This window comes from Ammospiza nelsoni, chromosome 3 (assembly GCF_027579445.1).
Source record: "Ammospiza nelsoni isolate bAmmNel1 chromosome 3, bAmmNel1.pri, whole genome shotgun sequence".
NCBI lineage: Eukaryota > Metazoa > Chordata > Aves > Passeriformes > Passerellidae > Ammospiza > Ammospiza nelsoni.
In genome coordinates this window covers 113,720,229-113,734,132 of record NC_080635.1, presented here as the reverse complement: position 1 = coordinate 113,734,132, position 13,904 = coordinate 113,720,229, and the positions used below count along the sequence as shown (strand labels likewise).

General features: G+C 43.5%; 1 protein-coding gene across 1 annotated transcript in view; it reads right to left on the bottom strand.

Annotated features, from left to right (window-relative positions):
* Window positions 1-2,399: 2,399 nt before the first annotated feature.
* The window catches only part of FBXO16 (F-box protein 16), a 58,260-nt gene continuing 46,755 nt past the window's right edge, over window positions 2,400-13,904 (bottom strand). Inside the window, exons 8-9 of the mRNA XM_059469236.1 lie at window positions 6,713-6,896; window positions 2,400-2,582 (exon numbers count right to left, since the gene is read on the bottom strand). Coding sequence (XP_059325219.1) covers window positions 2,515-2,582; window positions 6,713-6,896 — 252 coding nt within the window. The 3' untranslated portion in view covers window positions 2,400-2,514. The remainder of the gene's footprint in view (window positions 2,583-6,712; window positions 6,897-13,904) is intronic.

Sequence of the window (13,904 nt, the reverse complement as noted above, 5' to 3'; positions counted from 1 at the left end):
TTGGGATCCAAAAGGGATTTGGGGATCTAAAAGGGATCCCAAATGAGATCCCAAATGAGATCCGGAATGAAATCCCAAATTTGGATTTGGGGATCCAAAATGGATTTGGGGATCCAAAATGGATTTGATGATTTAAAAGGGATTTGGGGATCTGATCTAAAAGGGATTTGGGGATCTAAAATGGATTTAATGATCTAAAAGGGATTTGGGGATCCAAAAGGGATTTGATGATTTAAAAGGGATTTGGGGATCTGATCTAAAAGGGATTTGGGGATCTAAAATGGATTTGGGGATCTAAAAGGGATTTAATGATCTAAAAGGGATTTGGGGATCCAAAAGGGATTTGGGATCCAAAAGGGATTTCAAGATACAAAAGGCATTTGGGGATCCCAAAGGGATTTGGGGATCTAAAGGGGATTTGATGATTTAAAAGGGATTTGATGATTTAAAAGGCATTTGATGATTTAAAAGTCTTTTCCATCCTTGATATCTCTGTGATTTCTGGTTGCAATTTCCTCTCCAATGGGATTTTTGTCCATGAATGCTGAGGGGTTTTTGTGCTTGCCATGATTTTTTCCTGATTTTGTTCTGTTTTTCCCAGCTGGGGTAAATTCAGTTCTCTGTGCTCTCAATCCCTTTATCCTCAAAACCTGATTTTTGCTGCATTTCCTGGGATTTTCCCAAATTTCAGAACAGACCCACGAGGGAGGCAGAGGGAGCTGCCCTGAGCTGGGAAATCGCTGATTTGGGGTCTCGCAGTGCCGGGGACGCCGCGGTGCCCCCAGAACCCCCGAAAGCCTCGGGGGACGCGGATGAATCCGCTCCCAGCGCAGAAATCCCTTCCATCCACACGGAGACTCCGTGGGCCGCACCAGGGCAGGGGCAGCTCGGGTTTGGGGGGAATTTCTGCGGGGAAGAACGACGGAACCGGCGCGGAATGGAAACCTGGGGGTGGGCGCGGGGCTCTGAAAGGGATCCCAAGTGAGATCCCGAATCAGATCCCAAATTTGGATTTGGGGATCCAAAAGGGATTCGGGGATTTAAAATGGATCCCAAATCAGATCCCAAATTTGGATTTGGGATCCAAAAGGGATTCGGGGATTTAAAATGGATCCCAAATCACATCCCAAATTTGGATTTGGGGATCTAAAATGGATCCCAAATCAGATCCCAAATTTGGATTTGGGGATCCAAAATGGATTTGGGGATCTAAAATGGATCCCAAATGAGATCCCAAATGAGATCCCAAATTTGGATTTGGGGATCCAAAAGGGATTTGGGGATCTAAAAGGGATTTGGGGATCTAAAAGGGATCCCAAATGAGATCCCAAATGAGATCCGAAATAAGATCCCAAATTTGGATTTGGGGATCCAAAATGGATTTGGGGATCTGATCCAAAAGGGATTTGGGGATCCAAAATGGATTTGGGGATCTGATCCAAAAGGGATTTGGGGATCCAAAATGGATTTGGGGATCCCAAAGGGATTTGGGGATTTAAAATGGATTTGGGGATCCAAAATGGATTTGATGATTTAAAAGGGATTTGGGGATCTGATCTAAAATGGATTTGGGGTCCAAAATGGATTTGGGGATCCAAAAGGGATTTTGGGATCTGATCTAAAAGGGATTTAGGGATCTAAAATGGATTTGGGGATCTAAAAGGGATCCCAAATTAGACCCCAAATTTAGATTTGGGGATCTAAAAGGGATTTGGGGATCTAAAAGGGATTTGGGATCCAAAATGGATTTGGGGATCCGAAAGGGATTTCAAGATACAAAAGGCATTTGGCGATCCCAAAGGGATTTGGGGATCCCAAAGGGATTTGGGGATCTAAAGGGGATTTGATGATTTAAAAGGCATTTGATGATTTAAAAGGCATTTGATGATTTAAAAGGCATTTGATGATTTAAAAGTCCTTTCCACCCTTGATATCTCTGTGATTTCTGGTTGCAATTTCCTCTCCAATGGGATTTTTGTCCATGAATGCTGAGGGGTTTTTGTGCTTGCCATGATTTTTTCCTGATTTTGTTCTGTTCTGTTTTTCCCAGCTGGGGTAAATTCAGTTCTCTGTGCTCTCAATCCCTTTATCCTCAAAACCTGATTTTTGCTGCATTTCCTGGGATTTTCCCAAATTTCAGAGACCAATGAGAGAGAGAAGGAGAGCCCAGGGTTCCCAGTCCCTGAAATTCCAGCTCCTGGTGCCTCCAGGTGCGAATCCAGAGTGGGGTTTGATTTCCCTCTCGCTGTCTCAGCAGAAAAAGTGGAATTGCTTTAACTTGAGAAAGGAATTCTGTCTCCAGGTTTTCTTCCACAGAAAACCCCCCGAGGATCTCAGGAAGCTCCTCCAAGGTGAAAATTCCAGGAGGAGAAGAGGATGTGGCACCAGTGCAGGAAAACGGGCTCAGGTCCCAAATCCAGCAGGAATTTTGCTGTCATTTCCCCAGTTCCAGGGGGAGAAATTTGAATTTTTGAATAATTTGAATTCCAGTTGTGTTCGGATGGAGGATCCTCCTCATTCCGTGTCTGATCCTGGCTTGGGTGGAGGAACGTGCCAGGGCTGAGCCTCAGACACAGGAGGGGCTGCAAGAGAGAGAAAATGGCCAAAATCAGACTTCAAAAATTCAGATTGACTCAGAGGATTCAGGTTTTAAATGTATTTTTATACTCATCGTATTTAAATACCTAAATGTATTTAAATGCACAGCCAACCCTTGTGATTTTCGTGGCATTTAAAAGCTCAAATCCCTTTCCAAGTGGGAAGATTATTCCCGCTCGTGGTCTCATTAGAGGGAAAATAAAATAATCATCAATCGATAATCATCAATCAAAGCATTTTTCCTGTTTCCTGTCCCTTCAAACACAGCCTGGCAAAGCAGGAGCCAAAATTGGGGGTTTATTTTGGGGAGAGCCCAGTGGAGCTCTGGGAAATTTCACTGAAGGAATTATGGCAGGATTTGTGTCTTTCTGACACAAAAAAAACCCCAAAATTAGGATTTTCCTTGCAAAATTGGGGGGTTTATTTTGGATATTATTCAGAGAGAAAAAATCTCTCCTCCTGGAGAAATTCAGAGAGAAAAATTCTCTCCTCGTGGAAAAATTCAGAGAGGAAAATTCTCTCCTCATGGAGAAATTCAGAGAGGAAAATTCTCCCCTCTTGGGAAAATTCAGAGAGAAAAATTCTCCCCTCATGGAAAAATTCAGAGAGGAAAATTCTCTCCTCCTGGAAAAATTCAGAGAGGAAAATTCTCTCCTCTTGGGAGAATTCAGAGAGGAAAATTCTCTCCTCATGCAAAAATTCAGAGAGAAAAATTCTCTCCCCATGGAAAATTCAGAGAGAAAAATTCTCCCCTCGTGGAGAAATTCAGAGAGAAAAATTCTCCCCTCATGGAAAAATTCAGAGAGGAAAATTCTCTCCTCCTGGAAAAATTCAGAGAGGAAAATTCTCTCCTCTTGGGAGAATTCAGAGAGGAAAATTCTCTCCTCATGCAAAAATTCAGAGAGAAAAATTCTCTCCCCATGGAAAATTCAGAGAGAAAAATTCTCCCCTCGTGGAGAAATTCAGAGAGAAAAATTCTCTCCTCTTGGAGAAATTCAGAGAGAAAAATTTTCTCTTCTTGGAGAAATTCAGAGAGAAAAATTCTCCCCTCTTGGGAAAATTCAGAGAGAAAAATTCTCCCCTCATGGAAAAATTCAGAGAGGAAAATTCTCTCCTCCTGGAAAAATTCAGAGAGAAAAATTCTCTCCTTGTGGAAAATTCAGAGAGAAAAATTCTCTCCTCTTGGGAAAATTCAGGGAGAAAAATTCTCTCCTCATGGAAAATTCAGAGAGGAAAATTCTCTCCTCTTGGGAGAATTCAGAGAGGAAAATTCTCTCCTCATGCAAAAATTCAGAGAGAAAAATTCTCTCCCCATGGAAAATTCAGAGAGAAAAATTCTCCCCTCGTGGAGAAATTCAGAGAGAAAAATTCTCCCCTCATGGAAAAATTCAGAGAGGAAAATTCTCTCCTCTTGGGAAAATTCAGAGAGGAAAATTCTCTCCTCTTGGGAAAATTCAGAGAGGAAAATTCTCTCCTCATGGAAAAATTCAGAGAGGAAAATTCTCTCCTCTTGGAAAATTCAGGGAGAAAAATTCTCTCCCCATGGGAAAATTCAGAGAGGAAAATTCTCTCCTCTTGGGAAAATTCAGGGAGAAAAATTCCTTGTGGAAAATTCAGAGAGGAAAATTCTCTCCTCTTGGGAAAATTCAGAGAGGAAAATTCGCTCCCCATGGGAAAATTCAGAGAGGAAAATTCTCTCCCCATGGGAAAATTCTCCCCATTCCCAGCTCCATCCAGGCTGTGGCATTCCCGGCTCAGGGACGTTTTTATGGAAACTTTTATGGGATTTTCCAGCCTGATCGTGATTTTTATGGCCAGGATGATTTTCTGCTTCCTCCTTGTGTTTTCCTAGGCCTCATTCACGGAACGAGGGAATTGTTACGGTTGGAAAAGTTCTCCAACCCATCGAGTGCAGTGCTTGGATCTGTGTCCCCAAGTGCCACATCCACAGGGATTTTCAGTCCCTCCACCCTGGAAAATGATTTTTTCAATTCAATCCAATCCAATCCAATCCCCAATCCAGCCCACCCCGAGCATTCCAGAGCTTCCCTGGTCTCTCTTGGATCCTTTCCTCACAAGGATTTGGGATTTGCGCTGTGGGTCCTCCTCGTGGAGGTGAACCCACGGATCCGCTAAAAAAGCAAAGTTTGGGAGATCCATTCCCAGCTCCATCCAGGCTGTGGCATTCCAGGCTCAGGGACCTTTTTTATGGAAACTTTTATGGGATTTTCCAGCCTGATCCTGCTTTTTATGGCCAGGATGTGTGGGTTTTCTGCTTCCTGCTTGTGTTTTTCTAGGCCTCATTCATGGAATGAGGGAATTGTTACGGTTGGAAAAGTTCTCCAAGACCATCGAGTGCAGTGCTGGGATCTGTGTCCCCAAGTGCCACATCCACAGGGATTTTAAATAATTCCACCCTGGACAACTCTTCCAGCTGTCCAGGGAATTTTTTCAATCCAATCCAATCCCCAATGCAGCCCAATCCGAACATTCCAGAGCTTCCCTGGTCTCTCTTGGATCCTTTCCTCACAAGGATTTGGGATTTGCGCTGTGGGTCCTCCTCGTGGAGGTGAACCCACAGATCCGCTAAAAAAGCAAAGTTTGGGAGATCCACAGGGATCCTGGAGGTGCTCCATCATCTCCCATCTGGATGGGATCACCGATAATTACTGGATAATCATTTTCCTGTAGGATCTACCCAGAAATCCCAACAGTATCCCATCCAAATCCCCTTTCCTTTGCTCCCTCCAGGTTCTTCACCATTTCTGCACCAAAATCCACCAGGGGTCACAGATTGAGACCCTCACGGTGGGTGAACCACCAGGACGTGCCAAAAACCCAAAAAGGCTTTCCCAGGATGCTCCTGACCCTGAGCAGCTTCGGGACGCTCCAGGAAGAGCCCCCAAAGGCAACCCCGGGCTGAGATGGCGCCAGATTGTTTGGGATGGGGTCACTCTGGCTCCTGGCTTTGGGAACCCTGTGGTTCCCACCAGCCAGGGCAGTTCCTGGTCCTCAACCCCAAGAGCAGCTCCAGGAGAGCTGGAGAGGGACGTGGGACGAGGGATGGAGGGACAGGACACAGGGATGGAGGGACAGGACACAGGGAATGGGTTCCTGCTGGGGTTCCCACCATCCAGAGCATTTCTTTGTCTTCCATCCCAAAGAGCAGCTCCAGGAGAGGGACGTGGGACGGGATGGAGGGACAGGACACAGGGAATGAATGGGTTCCTGCTGGGGTTCCTACCGTCCAGGGCATTTCCTTGTCCTCCAACCCCAAGAGCAGCTCCAGGAGAGCTGGAGAAGAGCCTGGGACATGGAATGGAGGGACAGGACACAGGGAATGAATGGGTTCCTGCTGGGGTTCCCACCATCCAGAGCAGTTCCTTGTCCTCAACTCCAAGAGCGGCTCCAGGAGAGCTGGAGAGGGACGTGGGACAGGGGATGGAGGGACAGGACACAGGGATGGAGGGACAGGACACAGGGAATGGGTTCCTGCTGTTGTTCCCACCATCCAGGGAATTTCCTTGTCCTCCAACCCCAAGAGCAGCTCCAGGAGAGCTGGAGAAGAGCCTGGGACATGGAATGGAGGGACAGGACACAGGGAATGAATGGCTTCCTGCTGGGGTTCCCACCATCCAGAGCATTTCTTTGTCTTCCATCCCAAAGAGCAGCTCCAGGAGAGGGACCTGGGACAGGGAATGGAGGGACAGGACACAGGGAATGAATGGGTTCCTGCTGGGGTTCCACCATCCAGGGCAGTTCCTTGTCCTCAACTCCAAGAGCAGCTCCAGGAGAGCTGGAGAGGGATTTGGGACATGGGATGGAGGGACAGGACACAGGGATGGAGGGACAGGACAGGGGGGTTCCTGCTGGGAAAGGGGAGATTCGGTGGGATTTGGGATGAAATTCCTGGCTGGGCCGGTGGAGAGGGGCCGGGCTGGAGTTCCCAGAGAAGCTGTGGCTGCCCCCGCATCCCTGAAGTGACCAAGGACAGGTTGGACAGGGCTCGGACAGCAGAAGATGGCAGGGGTGGAACTGGGGGGCGTTTCCCACCCAAACCATTCCGTGACTCCGTGATTTGGGTGCTGTCCCCAGGACAGGAGCCCACACTCACACGGGGACCCGGTGTCCCCCCCGGCGGCATCTGCAGCTCCTCCGTGCCGCGGTTCGCGGATCCCGGCGCTCCAGAGGCGGCTCCGGGCCGGGGCCTTGGCGGGAGGGAGCCCGGCACGGGCGGGCCGGGCCCAGCGGGGACGGGGCGGGGGCTGCGGGGCGGCAGCGGGGCAGGAGAGGGACAGCTGGGGAAGGGAAAGGGAAAGGGGAAGGGGAAAAGGGGAAAGGGGAAAAGGGAAAAAGGGGAAAAGGGGAAGGGGAAAGGGAAGGGGAAGGGAAAGGGGAAAAGGGGAAAAGGGAAGGGGAAGGGAAAGGGAAAGGGGAAAGGGGAAGGGAAAGGGGAAAGGGGAAAGGGGAAAGGGGAAGGGGAAGGGAAAGGGGAAAAGAGAAAAAGGGAAAAAGGGGGAAAGGGGAAAAGGGGAAGGGGAAGGGGAAAAGGGGAAAAGGTGAAAGGGGAAAGGGGAAAGTGGAAAAGGAAAGAGGAAAGGGGAAAGGAAAGGGGAAAAGGGAAAGGGGAGAGGGTAAAGGGGAAAGGGGAAAGGAAAGGGAAAGGGGGAAAGGGAAGGGGAAAATGAGAAGGAAAGGAGAAAGGGAAAGGGGAAAGGGGAAAGGAAAGGGGAAGGGGGAAGAGGGGAAGAGGGAGGGGAAAAGCAGAAAAGGGGAAAAGGGGAAGGGAAAGGGGAGAGGGAAAGGGGAAGGGAAAGGGGAAAAGGGGTAAAGGAAAGGGGGAAAAGAAAAGGGGAAGGGGACAAGGGGAAAGAGGGAAGAGGAAGGGGGAAAGGAGAGGGGAAAGGGGAAAAGGGGAAAAGTGGAAGGGGGAAGGGGGAAATGGGAGGGGAACGGTAAAAGGAAAAGGGAAAGGGGAAGGGAAAGGAAAAGGGAAAAGGGAAAAGGGAAAAGGGAAAAGGGAAAAGGGAAAAGGGAAAAGGGAAAAGGAAAAGGGAAATGGGAAAGGGGAAGAGGAAGGGGAAAGGGGAAAAGGGAAAAGGAAAGGGGAAATGGGAAAGGGGAAGGGAAGGGAAAAGGGAAAAGGGAAATGGGAAAGGGGAAGAGGAAGGGGAAAGGGGAAAGGGGGGAAGGGAAGGGGAGAGGGGGAAGGAGAAATGGGGAAGGGAAAGCGGAAAGGGAAGGGGGAAAGGGAAAAGGGAAGGGTAAGGAGAAGGGAAAGGGAAAAGGGAGAGGAGAAGGAGGAGGGAACAGGGAAGGGGAAGGGAAAAGGGGAAGGGGAAAGGGGGAAAGGAAAAGGGGAAAAGGGGAAAAGGGGAAAGGAAAGGGAGAGGAGAAAGGGAAGGGGAAGGGGGAAAGGGAGAAGGAAAAGGAAAGGGGAAAGAGAAAAGGAAAGGGAAGGGGGGAAAGAGAAGGGGAAGGGACAGGGACAGGGGAAAGGGAAAGGGAGGGGAAGAGAAAAGGGGAAAGTGGAAAGGGGAAAGGGGAAAGGGGAAAGGGGAAAAGGGAAAGGGGAAAGGGGAAAGGAAAGGGAGGGGAGGGAAGAGAGAAAAGAGAAGAGAAGAGAAGAGAAGAGAAGAGAAGAGAAGAGAAGAGAAGAGAAGAGAAGAGAAGAGAAGAGAAGAGAAGAGAGAAATCATCATTCCCAGCAGTTTCAGACGGATTGAAAACATTGCAATCCACTGAGAAATTCTGTACATTCTATACCTTTTATTCCCAATTTCTGTTCCATCGATTGTATAGATTAATATCAATAAATATTGATTCTATACATTTTATTCCTAAATGATATCCCTTGATGATACTCCTAAAAATTAATCAATAATTTGCTTTATTTGAGCTGTGCTGTGGTGCCTTAAGGACAGAGGGACCCAATTAGAAACTGGTGCCAGTGAAGCCAAACCTCATTAATTAATTCTCCACACCAATTAATTTGTTAATGCCCAAATTGTCCCCTGTGCACGTCCCCAGTCTCGCTCAGTGTCTGAAGACTCAAAAGTGTAAAGGATGAAGTTCATTTTAACTTTTATTTAGGATAAAAATTAAGCAAAAAAAAAAAAAATGTAGCAAACTACTTTTCCTTGAGAAAAATTCCAAAACTTAAAAAAAAATTCCCTAGATTCTGAAAAAAACAGGCTTGGGTTTGATTTATTGGGTTTTTTTTGGTTGGTGGTTGGTTGTGGTTTTTGGAGGCTTTGTTTTGGTTTGGGTTTTGTTGGGATTTTGTTGTTGTTGGTTTTGATTTTTTGGGGTTTTTTTTGACCAATCCAAGTTATTTGGTAAGGATGGAGAACAAATATTGTTATGATGAATAAAGAAAATTCAAAATATAAAATCGTATTTTATATAAAATATAAAACATGTTTTATATAAAATAGAATTTATATATACATCATCTATATATAAATATAAATATAAATATAACCACAAATATAAATATAAATACATTTATAAATATAAATATAAATATAAATATAAATATAAATATAAATATAAATATAAATATAAATATAAATATGTGTATCAATATCAATATAAATATACATTGAACAGTATGTATATTTATATACATATAAATATATGTATATTTATACACATATTTATATACACATTTATATATATTTATACATATAAATATATATGTATATAAAATATACATATAAAATATATCTGCATATATTATATATACATATATTTTATGTGTATTTATATATTTATATATTTTTATATACAATTTTAATAGATATTATATATACACATATTTTATGTACATTTATATTTATTTTTCTATATATATTTCTGTATTGTTATATAAATATATATCATATATATTATATATACATGTAAAATACATGTATATATTTTATAAAACAAAAATTAAACATATATTTGTATATATTTTTATCTACGTATAAATCTGCATTGCACAGGCCCGTGTGCTGGGAATCCTGGATTTTCCCCAGCTTTTCCCACCTCCTGTAAACGGAATTTTGTCTCCTTTTCCCATCAAAATGCTGCGTAAAAAATGCATTTCTGCCTTCAAATCCTACAGGACACAGGCAGGGAGGCAGGGAGGACTGCTCCTGTCAAAAATAAATTATTTAAGGACTAAAAATCATTTTTTGGGGGCTAAAAATAATCAGGGGGAGTGCCCGGAGCAGAGCCCGCCCTGGGCTGCTGACGCTGATCCCCATTTCAGCTTTCCCAGGAAATATTTGGGAATTTGTTCCCAGAGTCCTGCAGGAATCGCGCTGCAGAACGCGGCCTCCAGAACCCTGCAGGAATCGCGCTGCAGAACGCGGCCTCCAGAATCCTGCAGGAATCGCGCTGCAGAACGCGGCCTCCAGAGTCCTGCAGGAATCGCGCTGCAGAACGCGGCCTCCAGAATCCTGCAGGAATCGCGCTGCAGAACGCGGCCTCCATAGAAACCCGCGGAACTGCGCTCACTCGTGAACTTTTTATTGCAATTGGGCCAATTGACTTCAATGAATTCCCCGTGAAGAGCCAGCCTGGTACAAATATTTGGGAATTTGTTGCCAGAGTCCTTCAGGAATCACGCTGCAGAGCGCGGCCTCCAGAATCCTGCAGGAATCGCGCTGCAGAACGCGGCCTCCATAACCCTGCAGGAACTGCACTGCAGAACGCGTCCCTCCGTAGAAAGCCAAGGAACTGCGCTCACTCACCAACTTTTTATTGCAATTGGGCCAATTGACTTCAACGAATTCCCCATGAAGAGCCAGCCTGGTACAAATATTTGGGAATTTGTTCCCATAATCCTGCAGGGATCGCGCTGCAGAACGCGGCCTCCAGAGTCCTGCAGGAATCGCGCTGCAGAACGCGGCCTCCAGAACCCTGCAGGAGTCGCGCTGCAGAACGCGGCCTCCAGAACCCTGCAGGAATCGCGCTGCAGAACGCGGCCTCCAGAATCCTGCAGGAATCGCGCTGCAGAACGCGGCCTCCATAGAAACCCGAGGAACTGCGCTCACTCTCATGAACTTTTTATTGCAATTGGGCCAATTGACTTTAATGAATTCCCCATGAAGAGCCAGTCTGGAACATTTTCTGCTTTTCCTGATTGGTGACAAAATCCAAACCCTGCCAGCTTTGCTCATTCTATTCATTAAGTGGGTGTCCCCTTAATTCAGTTTTTATTCTTATTTTTTATTCTCATTCTCGGTTTCTCACATGGAAACTGGAGCCAGTGGATGTCCCTTTAATTAATTTTTTATTCTTATTTTTTATTCTCATTCACCTCATTCACCTGGAGCCAATGGATGCCGCTTTAATTAATTTTTTATTCTTATTTTTATTCTCATTCAGCATATGGAAACTGGAGCCAGTGGATGTCCCCTTAATTTTTATTCTTATTTTTTATTCTCATTCACCTGGAGCCAGTGGATGTCCCCTTTAATTCAGTTTTTATTCTTCTTTTTTATTCTCATTCAGCACATGGAACCTGGAGCCAGTGGATGTCCCTTTAATTCAGTTTTTATTCTTATTTTTATTCTCATTCACCTGGAGCCAGTGGATGTCCCCTTAATTTTTATTCTTATTTTTATTCTCATTCACCTCATTCACCTGGAGCCAGTGGATGCTGCTTTAATTCAGTTTTTATTCTTATTTTTATTCTCATTCAGCACATGGAAACTGGAGCCAGTGGATGTCCCTTAATTCAGTTTTTATTCTTATTTTTTATTCTCATTCACCTCATTCACCTGGAGCCAGTGGATGTCCCTTTAATTAATTTTTTATTCTTATCTTTTTATCTCATTCACCTCATGGAACCTGGAGCCAGTGGATGTCCCCTTAATTTTTATTCTTATTTTTTATTCTCATTCACCTGGAGCCAGTGGATGCCGCTTTAATTAAGTTTTTATTCTTATTTTTTATTCTCATTCAGCACATGGAACCTGGAGCCAGTGGATGTCCCCTTAATTAAGTTTTTATTCTTATTTTTATTCTCATTCACCTGGAGCCAGTGGATGTCCCTTTAATTAATTTTTATTCTTATTTTTTATTCTCATTCACCTCATGGAAACTGGAGCCAGTGGATGTCCCCTTAATTTTTATTCTTATTTTTTGTCTCATTCACCTGGAGCCAGTGGATGTCCCTTTAATTCAGTTTTTATTTTTATATTTTTCTCATTCACCTGGAGCCAGTGGATGTCCCCTTTAATTAAGATTTATTTTTATTTTGGGAGCTCCATTTAATAACCCCTTTTCACATCTTCATGGCTGCCTGGAATATTCTTTATTCTCCCCTTGCATCATTGATCTGTTTGAGGTTTAATTTTAATTTGAACTCGGTGTTTGCTCGCCTTGGGCACTTCTTCTTTCATCCCAGGCTGTTCTGGAAGGATTTGCTGCAAGATTTGCACGTTAATCTTCTTTATTTAGACTTGATTAAACAAAAGCTTTTCAAAGGCTTTCATTTCAAGCAGGTTTCCCAATGCTGCCTTTAATAAGAAATGGAAATTAATTTTGGATTATAGGTAGAGAATTGTACTTTTTAATATTTTTTCTTATGCATCAGCCTGGCTTAAGCTCAGTTTTATCGTTTTTGGTGTTTATTTACGGCTGCCCAGGGCTCCAGTGGAGTCCCCAGCCCTGGAGGGATTCAAATCCCAAAGGAAGGGACACCTGGGGACACTTGGGGACACCTGGGGACACTTGGGGACACCTGGGGACACCTGGGGACACCTGGGGACACCTGGGGACACTTGGGGACACCTGGGGACACGGATCAGTGGTGGCAGGGAATGATTTCTTGAACTTCAACAATTCCACAATTCTCTGACTTTTTATCACTTAAATCCTTCCTGATTAATTACATCTTCTTGAACTTCAACAATTCCACAATTCTCTGATTTTTATCACTTAAATCCTTCCTGATAATTTACATCTTTTTGAACTTCAACAATTCCACAATTCTCTGTTTTTTTATCACTTAAATCCTTCCTGATTAATTACATCTTCTTGAGCTCCAACAATTCCACAATTCTGATTTTTTATCATTTAAATCCTTCCTGATTAATTACATCTTCTTGAACTTCAACAATTCCACAATTCTCTGACTTTTTATCACTTAAATCCTTCCTGATTAATTACATCTTTTTGAACTTCAACAATTCCACAAATCTCTGATTTTTTATCACTTTAATCCTTCCTGATTAATTACCTTGAAGATCACATAACTTTCCTTAAAATCCAGGGAGAGAAAACCAAAATCACCAAATTTTTTTACGCTGAGCTGAGATCCTTCCACTGCTGGCCTGGCAATAAAACAACTCAAAATCGGGAAATTCTGGTGGGCTGATGCTGAGAATTTCAGATTTTTTGTGATTTTTTGGCAGGAGAACACGGCACTGACCTGAAGCCGTGGAGAAAGCTTCCAAAACTGAATTATTGCACTGGGATTGTGGGTGAGGAGTTTGATTAGAAGTGTGTAAAATCACAAGGTGGAAAATTTAGAGTTTGGGGTTTTAAAATTTTGAGTTTGAGGTTCTAGAACACTCTAGAAAATTTAGAGTTTGAGGCCTTAAAATTTTGAGTTTGAGGTTCTAGAACACTCTAGAAATTTTCAAATTTTGAGGTTCTAGAACACTCTAGAAAATTTGGAGTTTGGGGTTTTAGAATATAATAATGTATATAAACAAGATGGAGGGTTTAGGGCAGAGGTTGGTGCTTCTTCACCTTATTCCTCATGGGTTTGGGTGGTTTTGTGTAATTGGATAAAAAGTCTGCATTGTAGGCCATGGGTGGTTGGTTATTGGGTTAAAAGTGAAAATAATTTAGGTGTAATTCCTATTGGGTTAAAAGTGAAAATAATTTAGGTGTAATTCCTGTTTATAAATGAAAATAATTCAGATGTAATTCCTATTTGGTTAAAAGTGAAAATAATTTAGGTGTAATTCCTATTGGGTTATAAATGAAAATAATTCAGATGTAATTCCTATTGGGTTAAAAGTGAAAATAATTTAGGTGTAATTCCTGTTGGGTTAAAAGTGAAAATAATTTAGGTGTAATTCCTATTGGGTTAAAAGTGAAAATTATTTAGGTGTTTATTTAATCTATAATTACCATGAGGTATAATTAAATGCTGAAGCTGTAATCTAAAGGACATTTCACAAAACACGGATCACGGTTTTCAAGTACAGGTGCCAAAAATCCGGCTCCAATACTAATATTTCAAAAATAAATATTATTAATATAAATGAGGTCGGACTTCTGAAAGAGGCAATATTTTT